Source organism: Eschscholzia californica, unplaced genomic scaffold, assembly GCF_041429995.1.
Source record: "Eschscholzia californica isolate CP2 unplaced genomic scaffold, dmEscCali1.0.p SCAF_1, whole genome shotgun sequence".
In the NCBI taxonomy this organism is placed as follows: domain Eukaryota; kingdom Viridiplantae; phylum Streptophyta; class Magnoliopsida; order Ranunculales; family Papaveraceae; genus Eschscholzia; species Eschscholzia californica.
The window spans coordinates 38,844,526-38,858,198 of NW_028238198.1; the positions used below are offsets into that span (position 1 = coordinate 38,844,526).

At 37.4% G+C, this 13,673-nt stretch overlaps 1 protein-coding gene across 1 annotated transcript; it reads right to left on the reverse strand.

The window, feature by feature from the left end:
* Positions 1-998: 998 nt before the first annotated feature.
* Positions 999-5,124, reverse strand: LOC147566683 (RHOMBOID-like protein 1). Its single transcript, XM_086653188.1, has 6 exons — positions 4,465-5,124; positions 3,430-3,593; positions 2,554-2,717; positions 2,192-2,451; positions 1,705-1,831; positions 999-1,315 (listed from the first exon to the last, which is right to left on the reverse strand). Exons 1-6 carry the CDS (start codon positions 4,782-4,784, stop codon positions 1,193-1,195), a joined length of 1,158 nt encoding a protein of 385 aa, XP_086509314.1. The 5' UTR covers positions 4,785-5,124; the 3' UTR covers positions 999-1,192.
* Positions 5,125-13,673: the final 8,549 nt, after the last annotated feature.

The following is a 13,673-nucleotide window of genomic DNA, read 5'->3' on the forward strand; positions in this document are numbered from 1 at the left end:
TAAAGACGGAATAAGACCACAACTGTCATAAAACTTTCTTGATGACATTCATAAACCCTGTAAACTATAGAAAACCCCTAAACGCTATTGTAGAATAATCTACTTTGATTTATACTTCAACAACACAAATCAATAAAGGATAAATATCTAACTCCACCAAAGATCAATCTTGTAAGTGGATATCACTAAAGCAAAACTCCATGTGAGATCATCATAATTAATTAGCTACAAGGAGAGGGGGATATGCTCTACTGAGGATTCTCAATTCAAAATTAATATTTTGAATTTGTATAATTAAATCAAACAACCCATCTTGTTCTATTTTTACGCTCATAACGTAATTAAACAAACTTAAACTTCAATTACAAGTATGTCTTCACATACTCCACTGTTTTCCACTTTTAGTATTTTTGTTCTATATACGATCTCTTCTTCAAAATCGAACCATTTCCGTTTATTTAGGGATTTTGTAATCTAAACTTAAAAAAAATCCCTTAAAATGGGGATCAAGAAGAAATAGAGAAAAGCAATGCCTAGGACTGGGTGTTACTACTTTGGATCCCCATAAGAACATGTCTGGGGACTATGGAGATTACTTTATACCAAATCTGATTATGTCCCCAAAAAAGTGTAGCCTGCTCCCTCACTTTTGTTGCAATGAGAAGTAATCAGGGACATGGAGCATTCGTATATAATCCCTAAACAACAAGAGGATTGGTCCAATTCTCTCTGTAAGACTAAAATGGGGTCACCTTGCCCCCAAACTACACCACCAGTTTTGGTATTTTCAGACTCATTTTACATAGCTTTATAAAAAATGATTTTCAAAGTGAGGATGACCTATTCGCCCACACAAGTAGCGCCAAGTTCACACTCTCTCGAGTAGAACGTTTTGCTCTTGAGTTCTGAACCAACATCGACTACAAAGATGAAGCTTTGGTTTCGATATTCTAGTTCTGTGAGTCACAAATACAAAATCAACAAATTAAAGAGAAAGCGGAGAAAGAATCAAATTATTATACAGCAGCTATATAGTAAAGTACTCCCAACAGGTTCTGATTATAAAGAATCATTCGTGTAATATACCTAAACAAGTAGTTATCCTGCTATAGAAAGAAAGAAGAAGCCACCCTCTTTCTCGAATAAGCCACTCACAGCTTCTTTATAACTTCTGCGGTACAGAGTACTTACATCAACTACAGAGCCTGGTGCATAGTTCCTTGATCCGGGAATCAGACGCATTTGAGATTTGATATGTGCTATTCTTCCCGGTGTTTTGGCACGTCAAAGTAAGTTGACTATCTGTCTGAGACGACTGCATGCAACATTACAAGATTCAGTCATACATCATCATTCATCTTTTGAGAACACAATAACTGACAACTGCTATAGGAAGTTGATATCCTCCTTCCCAAAAGCAGTCAGACTGTCTGATCTCTCGCATTTTCACGACAGACTCAAAAAACAGGTAAAGGGGCTAGAATATATCGACAATAATCACTCACCCAGACCAGTCTTTTAGACAGAAAACGTAATCGCTAATATTTTCCGGGGTTATATAACCCTTTTCATACAACAATATAGTACCAAAAAGAAGGCCAACGTTTGTCCCATTGACATCAATAGGTCCTCTATGTACATCCTAGCATGTCAAGGGAGAAAATGAGTCCATAAGATTTAAATAGAGGGGTCTAGCATAATTACCATGCAGTAAACAGGCTCATTCTTGCAGCTCCATTTGGAGGTCGGGACACAGCTCAAATAATGGCACCAGGAACAGTGGTCGTTCGCGTTGTACCCTCGAAACAGCATAACCAGGCCAACAATGAACCTGATTGGGTGAATGAATCAGCATATTATTTATCATACACAACTCCTAAGTTAGTTTTATATCATATAGGAGGAAATCACTATTAAGCAGAAATGCAGTTGAAGGCTCAGTATCCTCGAGATAACTCCAAAAAGTCTCTAATTTTCCTCTTCTACCCACAAGCATCAGCTAATATTAAGCAAAAATTGTAAGTCTGAAGAGAATTTATTGTGTAGAATAGAGCAACTAGGTTAGATGTATGCAATAAAGAGTCCTGAAGGATGAAAATGGTGGTGGGTGTGGTAGGCTGGTGGAAATTTCTAATGATTTAAAACAGTCCACTAAGAAGTATCAAAAAGAAAACCCACTCCAAGAACTTACCCAGTTATTAGTAGGATTAAAGCAGTAACCCACAACACATATTGGTATGTCTTATGTTTAGGTTTAACTGAACTTGAAGCATATCCATGAGAAGATCTTCTTTGGCTAACCCATCCAAACTGAGGTCGCATAAGAAAAACAAATCCAAGAAGAAACCCAGAAAGAAACCCTCCGATATGTGCAAAGTTGTCAACATGTGGAAGAATACCCACTGCTAAATTGATTGCTATAATGAGCACAAGAGTCAGCAGTGCTGCAAACTAAACATATAACTCAGAACTATCAAAAAATTGGACACCAAAAAGTAATTTGGTAAAGAAAAAGGAATGTTTCCACTTTCACCAATCGATTGATGCTAATACCTTATTTGCGTAAATTGTCCAATTTGTAATGAGTTCAGAAAGCATGCCCCCTAACAATCCAAAGAGTGCACCAGAAGCACCGACAGAAATACTAGATTGGATGAAAAGTGCAGATAACAAACTCCCTCCTAATCCAGAGATGATGTACAGAAAACCAATTCGCACTATACGAGAGACAAAAGAAGATACAAATAAGACGTTATAAAACATGAAATTTTTTTAATCAAGATGCAACAAATCATCCAACAACATCAAGTATCTGAGAAACATAATCCACAAAGCTCATAACGTTAGATGTCTATGCAAGCTAGAAAAGCATTATTCCTGGGATATACAGCAGGCAGATTACATTCTAGCAGTTAACAATCACTTCACTATGCATTTAACATAGAGGATTCCAAAGAACTATTGAAGGAGTGAACTACTGTCAGTAAAGATATAAACCGTTGACTTAAAAGTGGTTATCACCTTCAATAGATCTATTCCTGTTTCAAAGGATTTAGGTTCAAGAATTGATTTTTCGTGAAAATTCGATGTTAAGCATCATATACAGTTCAGTCTAACTTGCTTAAAGGAATGACTTCTCGATGTATATTTGTATGATTCCATTGTATATAATAAATACTGTATAAAATACCAATTCCCAGAGTACCGGCTGGATACAATCTTTTATAGCAAATGTTAATATATAATGGTTTATATTTCACAAAAATTTAAATTTAAGAAACGATTTATACAACTTGGAACTTGATATTTCACACATTGCACTATCAGGCTATCAGCCGATGCCAAATAGTTGTGCTGTGTACGAAAATAAGTACATATACACGTTCTTGTTAATTATTTACTGAAGGCAGCAAAAGTTTAGGTACTCACCAAATCCAAATTCTTGCTCAAGACGAATTCCGATGAACAAGAGACTCAACATATTGGCAAGTATATGTAAAACCCCAGCATGTAACCAAATGCAAGTGATGAGACGCCATCCTTGACGTCCATGAACCACTTTATTCACTTCCAGAGCTCCCATTTTCTCTAGTCTGAAGGTAAAAAAAACTTAATACTAATTATACAAATTTCCTTCTCCGGCTATAACTTACTCAGGCGCCTAAACAAAGTACACAGTTTCAAATCACTCTCAAGTTAAAGGTTAAACCTGCATATTAAAATTCCAACATCCCGGCATTAAAAGACACTTTCAAATTTTACTAGGTGTTTGATCGGTCCGGAAAGTTGAGACCTAATAACTCTAGACTTTGTCAAAGTCAGAATTCCAGGAAATAAAAAAGGTTATCTCTAAAACCAAACTGTAACAGACATTTGTGAATGTAAACCAAGGAAAACATAATTTTCGAAAAATACAAATTGGAAAACTACGGCATAATATTCGACAGACGACAAAATATCATTTCTAGTCTACCATACAGAAAGGCAAAAGACAATTCCTAGCTAGATTAACAACCTCTTGAATGGTACTAGGCACTACCTAATTATATATGTCGAAGGAGCAGAAGTAAGAACTAGGTTACTCTCACAAGAGATTTCAGAGCTTCCTAAATTCAACATCTACATATGCCTTTCTAGTCCTCTCCATTTCTCCCTTTTTCTCTAAACAAGACCTAATTGTCTTCTCCCCAAACAGAGAAGAATTGTCTTCTACAAGACACATCAATGGCATCACTATTAACTAAAAAGCTCGAAATCGTTCATTTCAACATAGATAAACTACTTACCTAATACTGAATGAACTAATTAATGAATTTGACATAAAGTATAACCATGACAGTCACAAATTTTGATCGGTTTACAATTTTGTGGTTCATCAACAAGTACTTTATCTTCTCAGTATGGTTGATTTCTCAAACATATGCCCTAATTTCACTAAAAATAGAAAAAGAAGAAGGAACTTACGTAGTAGAGGTAGGTCCAAGAAGAGGATTCTCCTTGAATGGCTGAAAAGAAAACCTTCCAAGAAATCTAGCGATACAAGAATCCGAATTCTTAGGGCAATTGTTAATCGACATGGTAATTAAGAAAAGAACAATGTTTACAATAACAAAAGTAGGAATCAACCAAGGAAACCATTTACGAAAACGTTTAACTTGTTGAATCATCTGAGGATTTGGTGATGGCGTTTCAGTTCCTCCAACTGGATGAATCATATTATCACCATGTCTAGGTTGAACTGAATTAACCTTATTCTCAATATCAGATGGAGGATCTTTCGACATTTCAATACAGAAAAATTTCCAATAATCGAAACAGAATCAGTGAAATCAGAGCTAGGTTTAGTTCTAGAGGAAGAGAGAGAGAGAGGGAGATTAGGTTATAAAGAGGATTTGAAGATTAGGTGAATTTTGAGTTGAGAGAGAAAATGAAGGAAGATAGAGTAGAGAGAAGAAGAAGTTGGGGATTTTTCCTTTGGTCGTAAGCTAGAGTTGTTTACCAACTACTTTCTCTCTCTCTTTCTTATTTGGTTTTGGGTTCGAAATTCTTTCCTTTTCTCATCGATTTTCCATTAGAAAATGATTAATTTAAGTTTTTAATGAACTATTAATTATTTTGATTACCATTTCTAAGTTTGACGGGTTGTGTGTATAACGACATGGAAGGTGGCTCCACATGTGGGATTATATGATATTTTGTGTTACCGACAGTTTTAATTTGACTTAACTTTTATGATCATCAGCAGACACGGATAAATGAAATTAATCTGTTTCCATTGATTTATCAATTAATCCAACAGTCAGAAACCATCTAATCCGCAAAAGAAACCGCCTATTGGAACTTCCTTTTTCCCCCACCAGATATCAAGTTTTCTTTAGGGTTCTCCTCCTCACATTCATGTAGAAGATGTCGATTTACGTTTCACTTACGTTGTGTTTGATAGCAACTTGGGAAAAAGAAAAAAAAATAGAGAAAAATTAACTCCGTGAAACATTTACTCCACAAGCATTTCAATATTTTTCTATGTTTGGTTTTACTAAGGGGGAAACTTTTTTTTTTTTTTTTTTTTCCAATTTTTCTACTTTTCGTTGTTTGGTTCACTGCAGATTTTCTTTTTTTTTTAGAATTTTAACATTTTCATTCAACGTATAAGCGCATGCATGACAATGGTATAGTCTTGCTTGTGCCAATATGAATAATAAGTATGGAGCGATGGAAGGCGATGGTGGGGGATCCTCCCCCCACTCAAATACACCACCAGATGGTGATGGAAACTATGATGATCTTTTCTCTTTTGATAGCTCAGATTCACAAACCAGCAAATTGGTGAAGCCATCTCCAAACTGGGCTTCGTTATTCAGATCACCAACAGCAAAGATGGTGAAAAAACCTTACATATACACGGAACCAACAGTGATCGAGGGAGAGAAAACTATGGACGCTAATCTCGAAGATTTTCAAGATGAACAGAAGAAATGTGAATCATATCTGGTAGGTGCATCTGTGGGGGGGGGAGAAAGCTTCCTACACCGTGGTTTATAATGCCCTAGTTCGAGCTTGGCAACCAAAAGGCGACCTCAAGATTACAACTTATGGAAAGACAACTTGAATTATTGAACTCTCATTAGAAGAGGACAGAACAAAAGTTCTTCAACTCCCACCCCTTTTCATTCGTAATAAGCTCTTCTTCATTCGTCCATGGCGGTTGTTTATCGAGGAAGATATTGATAATCTAGAATCAATTCCTATATGGGTTATCGTACACAATATTCCACTGATTTTCTGGAATATCAAAGGTATTTCTCTTATTTCTTCATTCTTGGGGAGATTGCTTTCTATGGACAGATATACTGAGTCACAATTGCGTTTAAATTATGCTAGAGTTTGTATAGAGATCAACAAAACACAAGAATTAGTGGAATCAATTCCTGTTAGAGTCAATGGTTCAAGGGTAATTCAAATTGGAGTTGAATATTTGTGGAGGCCCCCAAAATGTACTAAGTGTAGTGCATTTGGTCATCTAGTAAGCTGTTGCACCACAACTGCTTGTGAAAATGCCCAAGAGAAACAACAAGAGAATGGGACTAACAGCAACAATGGGATTTATACTCTTCAAAGAGGAGAGATAAATGTGAATGATAAACAAGTGAGTATGACCAGTAATACACAAAGAGATGATCCTACAACTACACACGAGCAGAATCAGAGGAACCCACAATATGGAGAAGTGGCAATATTGCGAAGAGAAGAAACAACAGAGGACTTAAAAAGCAATAGTGCTAAAATGCCAGAGCAGTTGCGAGCGAAATCAAGTCAACAAACACAGGTGGTAGCATACCATGATAACCAACAAGTAACTGAGGAGAGATGGGCTTTAGTAACACACAGAGAGGGGAGGAGTTTGGCGAAACCAGCTACATCAAAGAAAACACCTGAAAGTAGGAAGGCTGAACAAGGTATAGTAAATTCAGCAAAGTGCCAATGTGTACAAACACAAGAGAAGGGCAAGGAATAAGAAATAACACCAAATTTAGCAGGCACTTACAAGGAGAAACCAAACGTAAAACGAGGATGTTACATGTTAAAGGATGGAGACTATGAACGATTGTGATTCGGGAGAAGAGTACCAACCAGAAAAAGTGAGCAATGGGGAGTTAATTATGACACCTTGGGTGCAAGGATCAGCTCGGAAAGGAAGTAGAAAGGATCCAAAGGTCCTAGGTGTTCGGTCCACCGAGAAACTTAATGGGCGAAAACCACCCCGAACTATTAATGGTTAGTGTCGGATGCTGGAATACCCGTGGTTTGAATGACGACATGAAGACAATGGAAGTACGTGATCCGATTCGTATCCAAAAACTAAGTTTATGTGGGCTCGTTGAAACAAAAGTACAAGATAGAAACAGAGTTAAGGTACAACGAAATATAAATCCGTTCTGGTCCTATATGGACAACTCAATGGGGGAAAATGAAGGACGTATATGGCTGAACTGGGATCCTAATGTTTTTACTATTCACCAAGTCCTTTGTTCTAGGCAGTTGATGGCCGTGCGAGTGACTTGAAACACGAAAGTCTTCATGGTAGGGGTCGTTTATGGTCATACATATGCAGCTGGCAGATCTTTATTATGGAATGATATGGTCGAACTAGTTGAGAGAGAACCTCTTCCTTGGTTATTCATGGGTGATTTCAACTCCATTCTTTCTGCAGATGATAAAGTGGGAGGAGACGAAGTTAGACCTTGCAACTATATAGATTTCTACAGGTGTACACAGGCAGGGCATCTCATTGATTGTCCATATAATGGGTACCGTTATACATGGACAAATTCCCGAGAAGGCACTCAAAATATTTTGTCTAAACTTGATAGAGTCCTAATAAATATCGAGCTCCTCGATTTGTTTCCAGGTGTCAATCTTCGTTCTTACCACCAAGTTGTTCGGATCACTCTCCTATGGTGGTAATTTTGGAAGCAGTAAAACAGTTAGGGAAGCGTCCTTTCAAATTTTTTAACTACTGGCTTGAAGAACCACGATTCATTGACTTGGTTAGTGAGGCCTGGATGATAGAAGTACAGGGTAACCCGATGTATCAGTTGGTGAAGAAGCTCAAAACTGTAAAAAATCGTATTATCCAATGGAGAGGATCGCGATACACAAATATGCCAAAACAGGTTCAAGTTGCTAGAGATTATATGATTGAATGTCAAAATAAGTTGTTTGCAGATCCTATGAATGTGGCTTTAAGAAGAGAGGAGAGAGCTGCTGTTCAATCTTACACTTCAAAGGCAGCAGCTGAAACCTATATGAAGAAGCAACAATCACGAATCAAGTGGTTGACCCTTGATGACCAGAACACACGATTCTTCCACAACACTGTCAAGAAACGACGATGCAGGAACAATATTACAATGATTCGAGAGGAGGATGGTACATAAACTGCGGTTCCAGAGATAATCCCATCAAAGTTTGTTGAATACTATACAAATCTGCTAGGAACTGAGACGCCATACTAGAAAGAAGATGTTATTTTGATGGAATTTGACTTTCCCCATACGCTAAATTCAGATTCAGCACCACTATTGGATATGCAGGTCACACGAGAGGAGATATCCGAGGCATTATCGGCCATAGGGCCAGAGAAAGCACCGGGTACGAGATGGGTTTCCATCTTCGTTCTTCAGAACATATTGGCGGTTAGTTGGTGACGTTTCACAAGGGCAGTTCAACGCTTCTTTCGTTTCGGCAGGTTACTTAAAGAGGTAAACTCTACTTTGATATCTTTAATTCCGAAAATACCTGACCCGTCTGCTCTAGGTGATTTCAGGCCAATTTCTTGCTGCAACGTGTTATATAAATTCATCACAAAGATCTTGGCTAACAGATTAAAGCGATTCGCTTCAGGCCTAATCAGTGAGAACCAATCAGCTTTTATTTCAGGCAGGTTAATACAGGACAATATTATGCTTGCTTATGAACTAGTTCGAGATTATGGTAAAGCTAGTGGTCTTGATAGATGTACTGTTAAAATAGATCTCCGGAAGGCGTATGACACTGTAAGGTGGTATGCGTTGTTCCAAATCCTGAAGAAGTTTGGTCTGCCAACTCGATTTATTGGCTGGATACGTGAATGTGTGTCAACTCCTCGGTATTCTATTATGGTGAATGGTGGTGCACACGGGTACTTTGCAGGGAAAAAGGGACTGAGACAGGGCCACCCTCTCTCCCCATATCTATTTGTCATGGTCATGGAAGTATTTTCTTCCCTTATACAACGGGAACAACAGCTAGGTAATTTTAAATTGCACCCACGGTGTAAGGACCTGATAGTTACTCATTTATGTTTTGCGGACGACCTCATGGTTTTTATGAGAGGCGATATAAGCTCAACCCAAGCCCTCAAAACGGCGGTTACTAAACTATTCAAAGCAACGGGGTTGGAGGTGAATGTTGCAAAAAGTTCTATTTTTTGTGCAATAATGACTACTGGACAGATTGAAGACATCAAAGTGGCACTTGGTTTTCAAAATGGTTCACTTCCTATCAGGTATCTCGGACTTCCGCTATTAGCTTCACGGTTATCCTATAATGATTGCATACCTTTGATCAATCAGATACAGAAACGAGTCCACTCGTGGAAGGTCCGTTATCTATCTTATGCAGGTCGGCTTTTACTTATTAGTACGGTTCTGAACAGCATGTTAGTATTCTGGTCGTCGATTTTTGTGCTCCCTAAACGCGTATTTAAAGAGATTAACCAGATCTTCAATAGATTCCTTTGGAAAGGGCTTGAGGAGGGAAGCAATAGACCAGCTGTGAAATGGTTGGAGGTGTGTCTTCCTAAAAATGAGGGGGTCTGGGACTGAGGGACATTGAAACTATGAACTTGGCTATGAATCTCAGACACATTTGGGACCTTATTACTGGGAAAAATACCTTATGGGTCAAATGGGTGAAAAAATACCTGATCAGAGGTCTTAATATTTGGACCATGGACATCCCTACAAGGTGTTCGTGGTGTTGGAGACGCATTCTCAATAGCAGGCCAGCAGCGAAGACAATGGTGCAATATCTTATACATGATGGTAGTCAAACTTATTTCTGGAGGGATGTGTGGCATCCGTCAGGATCATTAGCTGATGGGTTTCACTCTATTCGTCAATTTCGACCTCGTTTGAGAGAAGATGCTTTAGTTTCGGATTTCTTAATACATGGCAGGTGGGTATTCACTGACCATGTTCGCCTAGTTCTTGACGAGGTAGTAGCAGATTTTAGCGCAGGTAGAGATTGAAGGGTTGGAAGCGGATAAAGTGGTTTGGAAAATTTCAAATTCTGGAGAATACACGATCAAAGACACTTACAACTTTATCAGGAGGAAAGGCGTACAAAGTCCATGGACTAATCTGGTCTGGGGACATGAAACAACACCAAAACATTCTTTCATTTCATGGATTGCCATGAAACGAGGGCTGAAAACGAAGAAAAAGTTGCTATCATAGGGGTTGAACATAGATGGGTTATGTCCTTTATGTCGTTTAGATGTGGAATCCGACGAGCATTTATTATTTCAATGTAACTACTCAATCTCTATATGGAATGACTTGATACAAATGTTGGGCATCAACCACAATCATACAGGAAGATGGGAGGAAGAAGTTAATTGGTGTGTCCATAATTTCCAAGGAATTCATTACTTGCTAGAATGAGTTGTCTAATCTTTACAGGATACATTTACCACATCTAGGCAGAGCGGAATAATAGGGTGTTTCGAGGAGTTAGCAAACAGACGAGTCAGATCTTATAAGCAGTGACCAGCGATGTAAAAATCAAAGTGGCTTCTTGGAAAAAACCTCTGAAATTTACTGATGAGGCCCAACAGATCCTTACACGTTGGAACCTTGACATACCACTATCGATAAAGGCACCAACGACTTGTAGATGGAAAGGCCCAATAGGTGATGAGGTGATTATAAATACCGACGGGGCTTTTACTACGGTGCAATTCTAAGGAATAACGAAGGGGATCCGACATTGGCGGCAGCAGCTTCAATGGAAAGACATTCGGTGATAATGCACGAATTGCAAGGGGTGCGGTTGGGACTCAAACTGGCAATCTAACAACAAAAGAAAAAAAAATAAAGATTGCGACCGACTCTGCACTCACGGTACAGTTACTTATGAACCCACAGGAAGAACCACCTTGGGCACTCACGAGGATAGTTAGAGAAATTCATAATATGTGGCCATTGCTAGAGGTGTGCTCAATAGTACACGTGTTCTGAGAGACGAATCAGGCGGCGGATTTCCTTTCAAAACTGAGACGTAGTACAGGGTTTATCGAGATACTACCAGAGATTTTTCCCGACAATCTAAGGAAGATAGTAAGAGAGGGGAAACAAGGTGTAATTAGAGTGAGGTATACTTAGAGAGTAACATTGTTTTTATTAGCATAGTCAGTTAGTATTGCCACGCATTGTTAGTTTGGCTTCATTATTTTTTCTTTCTGAACATCTAGCTTCATTCTTTGTATAGGGTCGGGGCCCATAACCTCGTTGACTATTTCAAATAAAAAATGAATAATAAGTATCAAAATTGTTTCTTCCACTCACTTGAAGCAACAATTGAAGGTAAACCTTCGGCTTTGGAGTCATTGAGACAACAAGTACCATAGTTGGTTTCTGTTGAGGAAATTGTGTTCTTTGTATCTTGAATCTTTTCGCCAAGTTATGTTTTTAGGAATTTCCTCTGGTTATTACACCATGATCTTAATATTTCTCATATACTTCCCTATCTTTGATTTTTTTTTTTTTTACGACAAATTGAAGCAGCCATGGACTCAATTTGGAGAGAAAATACAATGAAATGGGAGATGAAGAACGTGGACAACGGAAGAAAGAAAAAAACATGTGGAAAGGGAAAGAGAAATAAAAGAGAGAGTGTGTGAGTCTGTTGGTGGTATAGATAAAAACCGTGAGGAGATAGAGATCCTTGAACCTCCATGACTGACTTGAGAAAGAAATCCTTGAACCTCCTTGCTTCCCTGACTTTGATGATCTTATGATATATTGTTTTAAAAACCAGTAACCCATTATGGTGATCAAAAGAGACAGAGAGAAGCTTTTGTTTCTATATAAATGAATTAGCTGCCTTGAAGAGTTATTATTTATGAGTTATGGTGGAAATTATATATGATCCAGAAGCTAGTAGCTAGATGAATGTAGATGAAGAACATAGTTGGTGGACGCAGAAAGAGAGGGAGTGAAAGGGAGATCTAGAGAGTTGGAGATAGGGCTAGAGAGACAAATCAGGTTTTAAACTTTAGTATAGAAATTTTTTCCCCAATAAAAGTTGGGTCACCATATTCCCTACTTTTGAAGAAAATAGGGTAAAACTAGGTCACGTGATGTTTTAGTTTTCCTTCCTTAAATGTTCAACCAGACAAAAGAAAAATTAGATTTTGGAAAAAAAAATTTCTCTTTTCTCTAAGGAAAATGCCTATCAAACACAACCTTAGTTTGTCCATTTAATTTCAATTTTCTGGGTAGATCGAGTAGGAGGAAAAATTTGGGGTCATCAAATCTACAAAGAAGTCTAATTCAAATCTGGAAGCGAATCTCAAATCTAAGATTATTAAGAAAGAGAAGATCAGTAGTCGTTTTATTTAGTTACAACGATTGTGTGATTTGGTGGTTTTCTTTAAGTACTTTCTTTGAAGACTTTGAACAATTTGTAAACCAAACTATTTAATTTAAGGTGTTCTTTTTGGTGATGCTGAAATGGTGTTTAACATCCCCTTATCTACATCCGCCTCCTATTATTTCATTATGTTGATCTTTGTTGGTTTTTCTACAACTTCTAGTTCAGATTTTGCTACAACAATGAGGAAGAAAAAAAAGAAAGATCATTAAAAAGAAGATTAACCAATATCTCTTAAATCAAGAGGACAATTTATTAAATCAAGAGGACAACATCTTATTCAATCAACAACCTCTGCCTGATTCATCGTTCCTACATATATTTAAGTATAATAAAGTTTCAAACCTTTAGTGTCTTCTCATTTGTGAACTTTAGGATCTTTTCATTTTGTGACCTTTAGAGTTTTTTTTAATTATTGTAATGTTGTACTCCTTTAGCTTCATGTTGTATCTTACTTTTATAAATCTCATGTTGTATTTTACGTTTGTAAGCTTCATGTTGTACTCAAATGAGTCAAAAGTCTCAAAACAATGTAATCTATTGGATTGAATTCCTACATACGAATGAAAATTCTGGTTTAACTAAAAAAAACATCTAACCCAATCAATTGTAAACATCTTTTTTTGTGGAATGGAATTGGGGAGCTGCCAAAGACACTCAGTTCTTTTTTGCAATTAATAGACGACTCTATCTGCTGAAGGCTATTTTTCAAAAAATTTATTAGTATTGGGTCTTAACTTTAAAAATTAGATGTCTTACAAAAGTCTGTATACTTCATTAGAGATTTTTTTTTTACTGCAAATCAGTTAGGAAGAACTTTTGTTGATTATTTTGTAAATTTAGAAAACAAGAATAAAAAAGAACACTTAAGATCTAGGTGCTTATAACGTGTAGGGTCAATGTTCATTGGCCCTAGTTCAAACTAATAAGATACCTACTTATAGCATAAAGGTCAGACGCTTTTAGCAGGACCAAAA

Coding starts and splice junctions, on each gene's coding strand:
- LOC147566683 (XM_086653188.1), bottom strand. CDS start 4,784: ATGTCGAAAGATCCTCCATCTGATATTGAGAATAAGGTTAATTCAGTT. Junction 3,594..4,464: donor CTTGGACCTACCTCTACTAC/GTAAGTTCCTTC, acceptor TTTTACCTTCAG/ACTAGAGAAAATGGGAGCTC. Junction 2,452..2,553: donor GGACAATTTACGCAAATAAG/GTATTAGCATCA, acceptor TTATATGTTTAG/TTTGCAGCACTGCTGACTCT.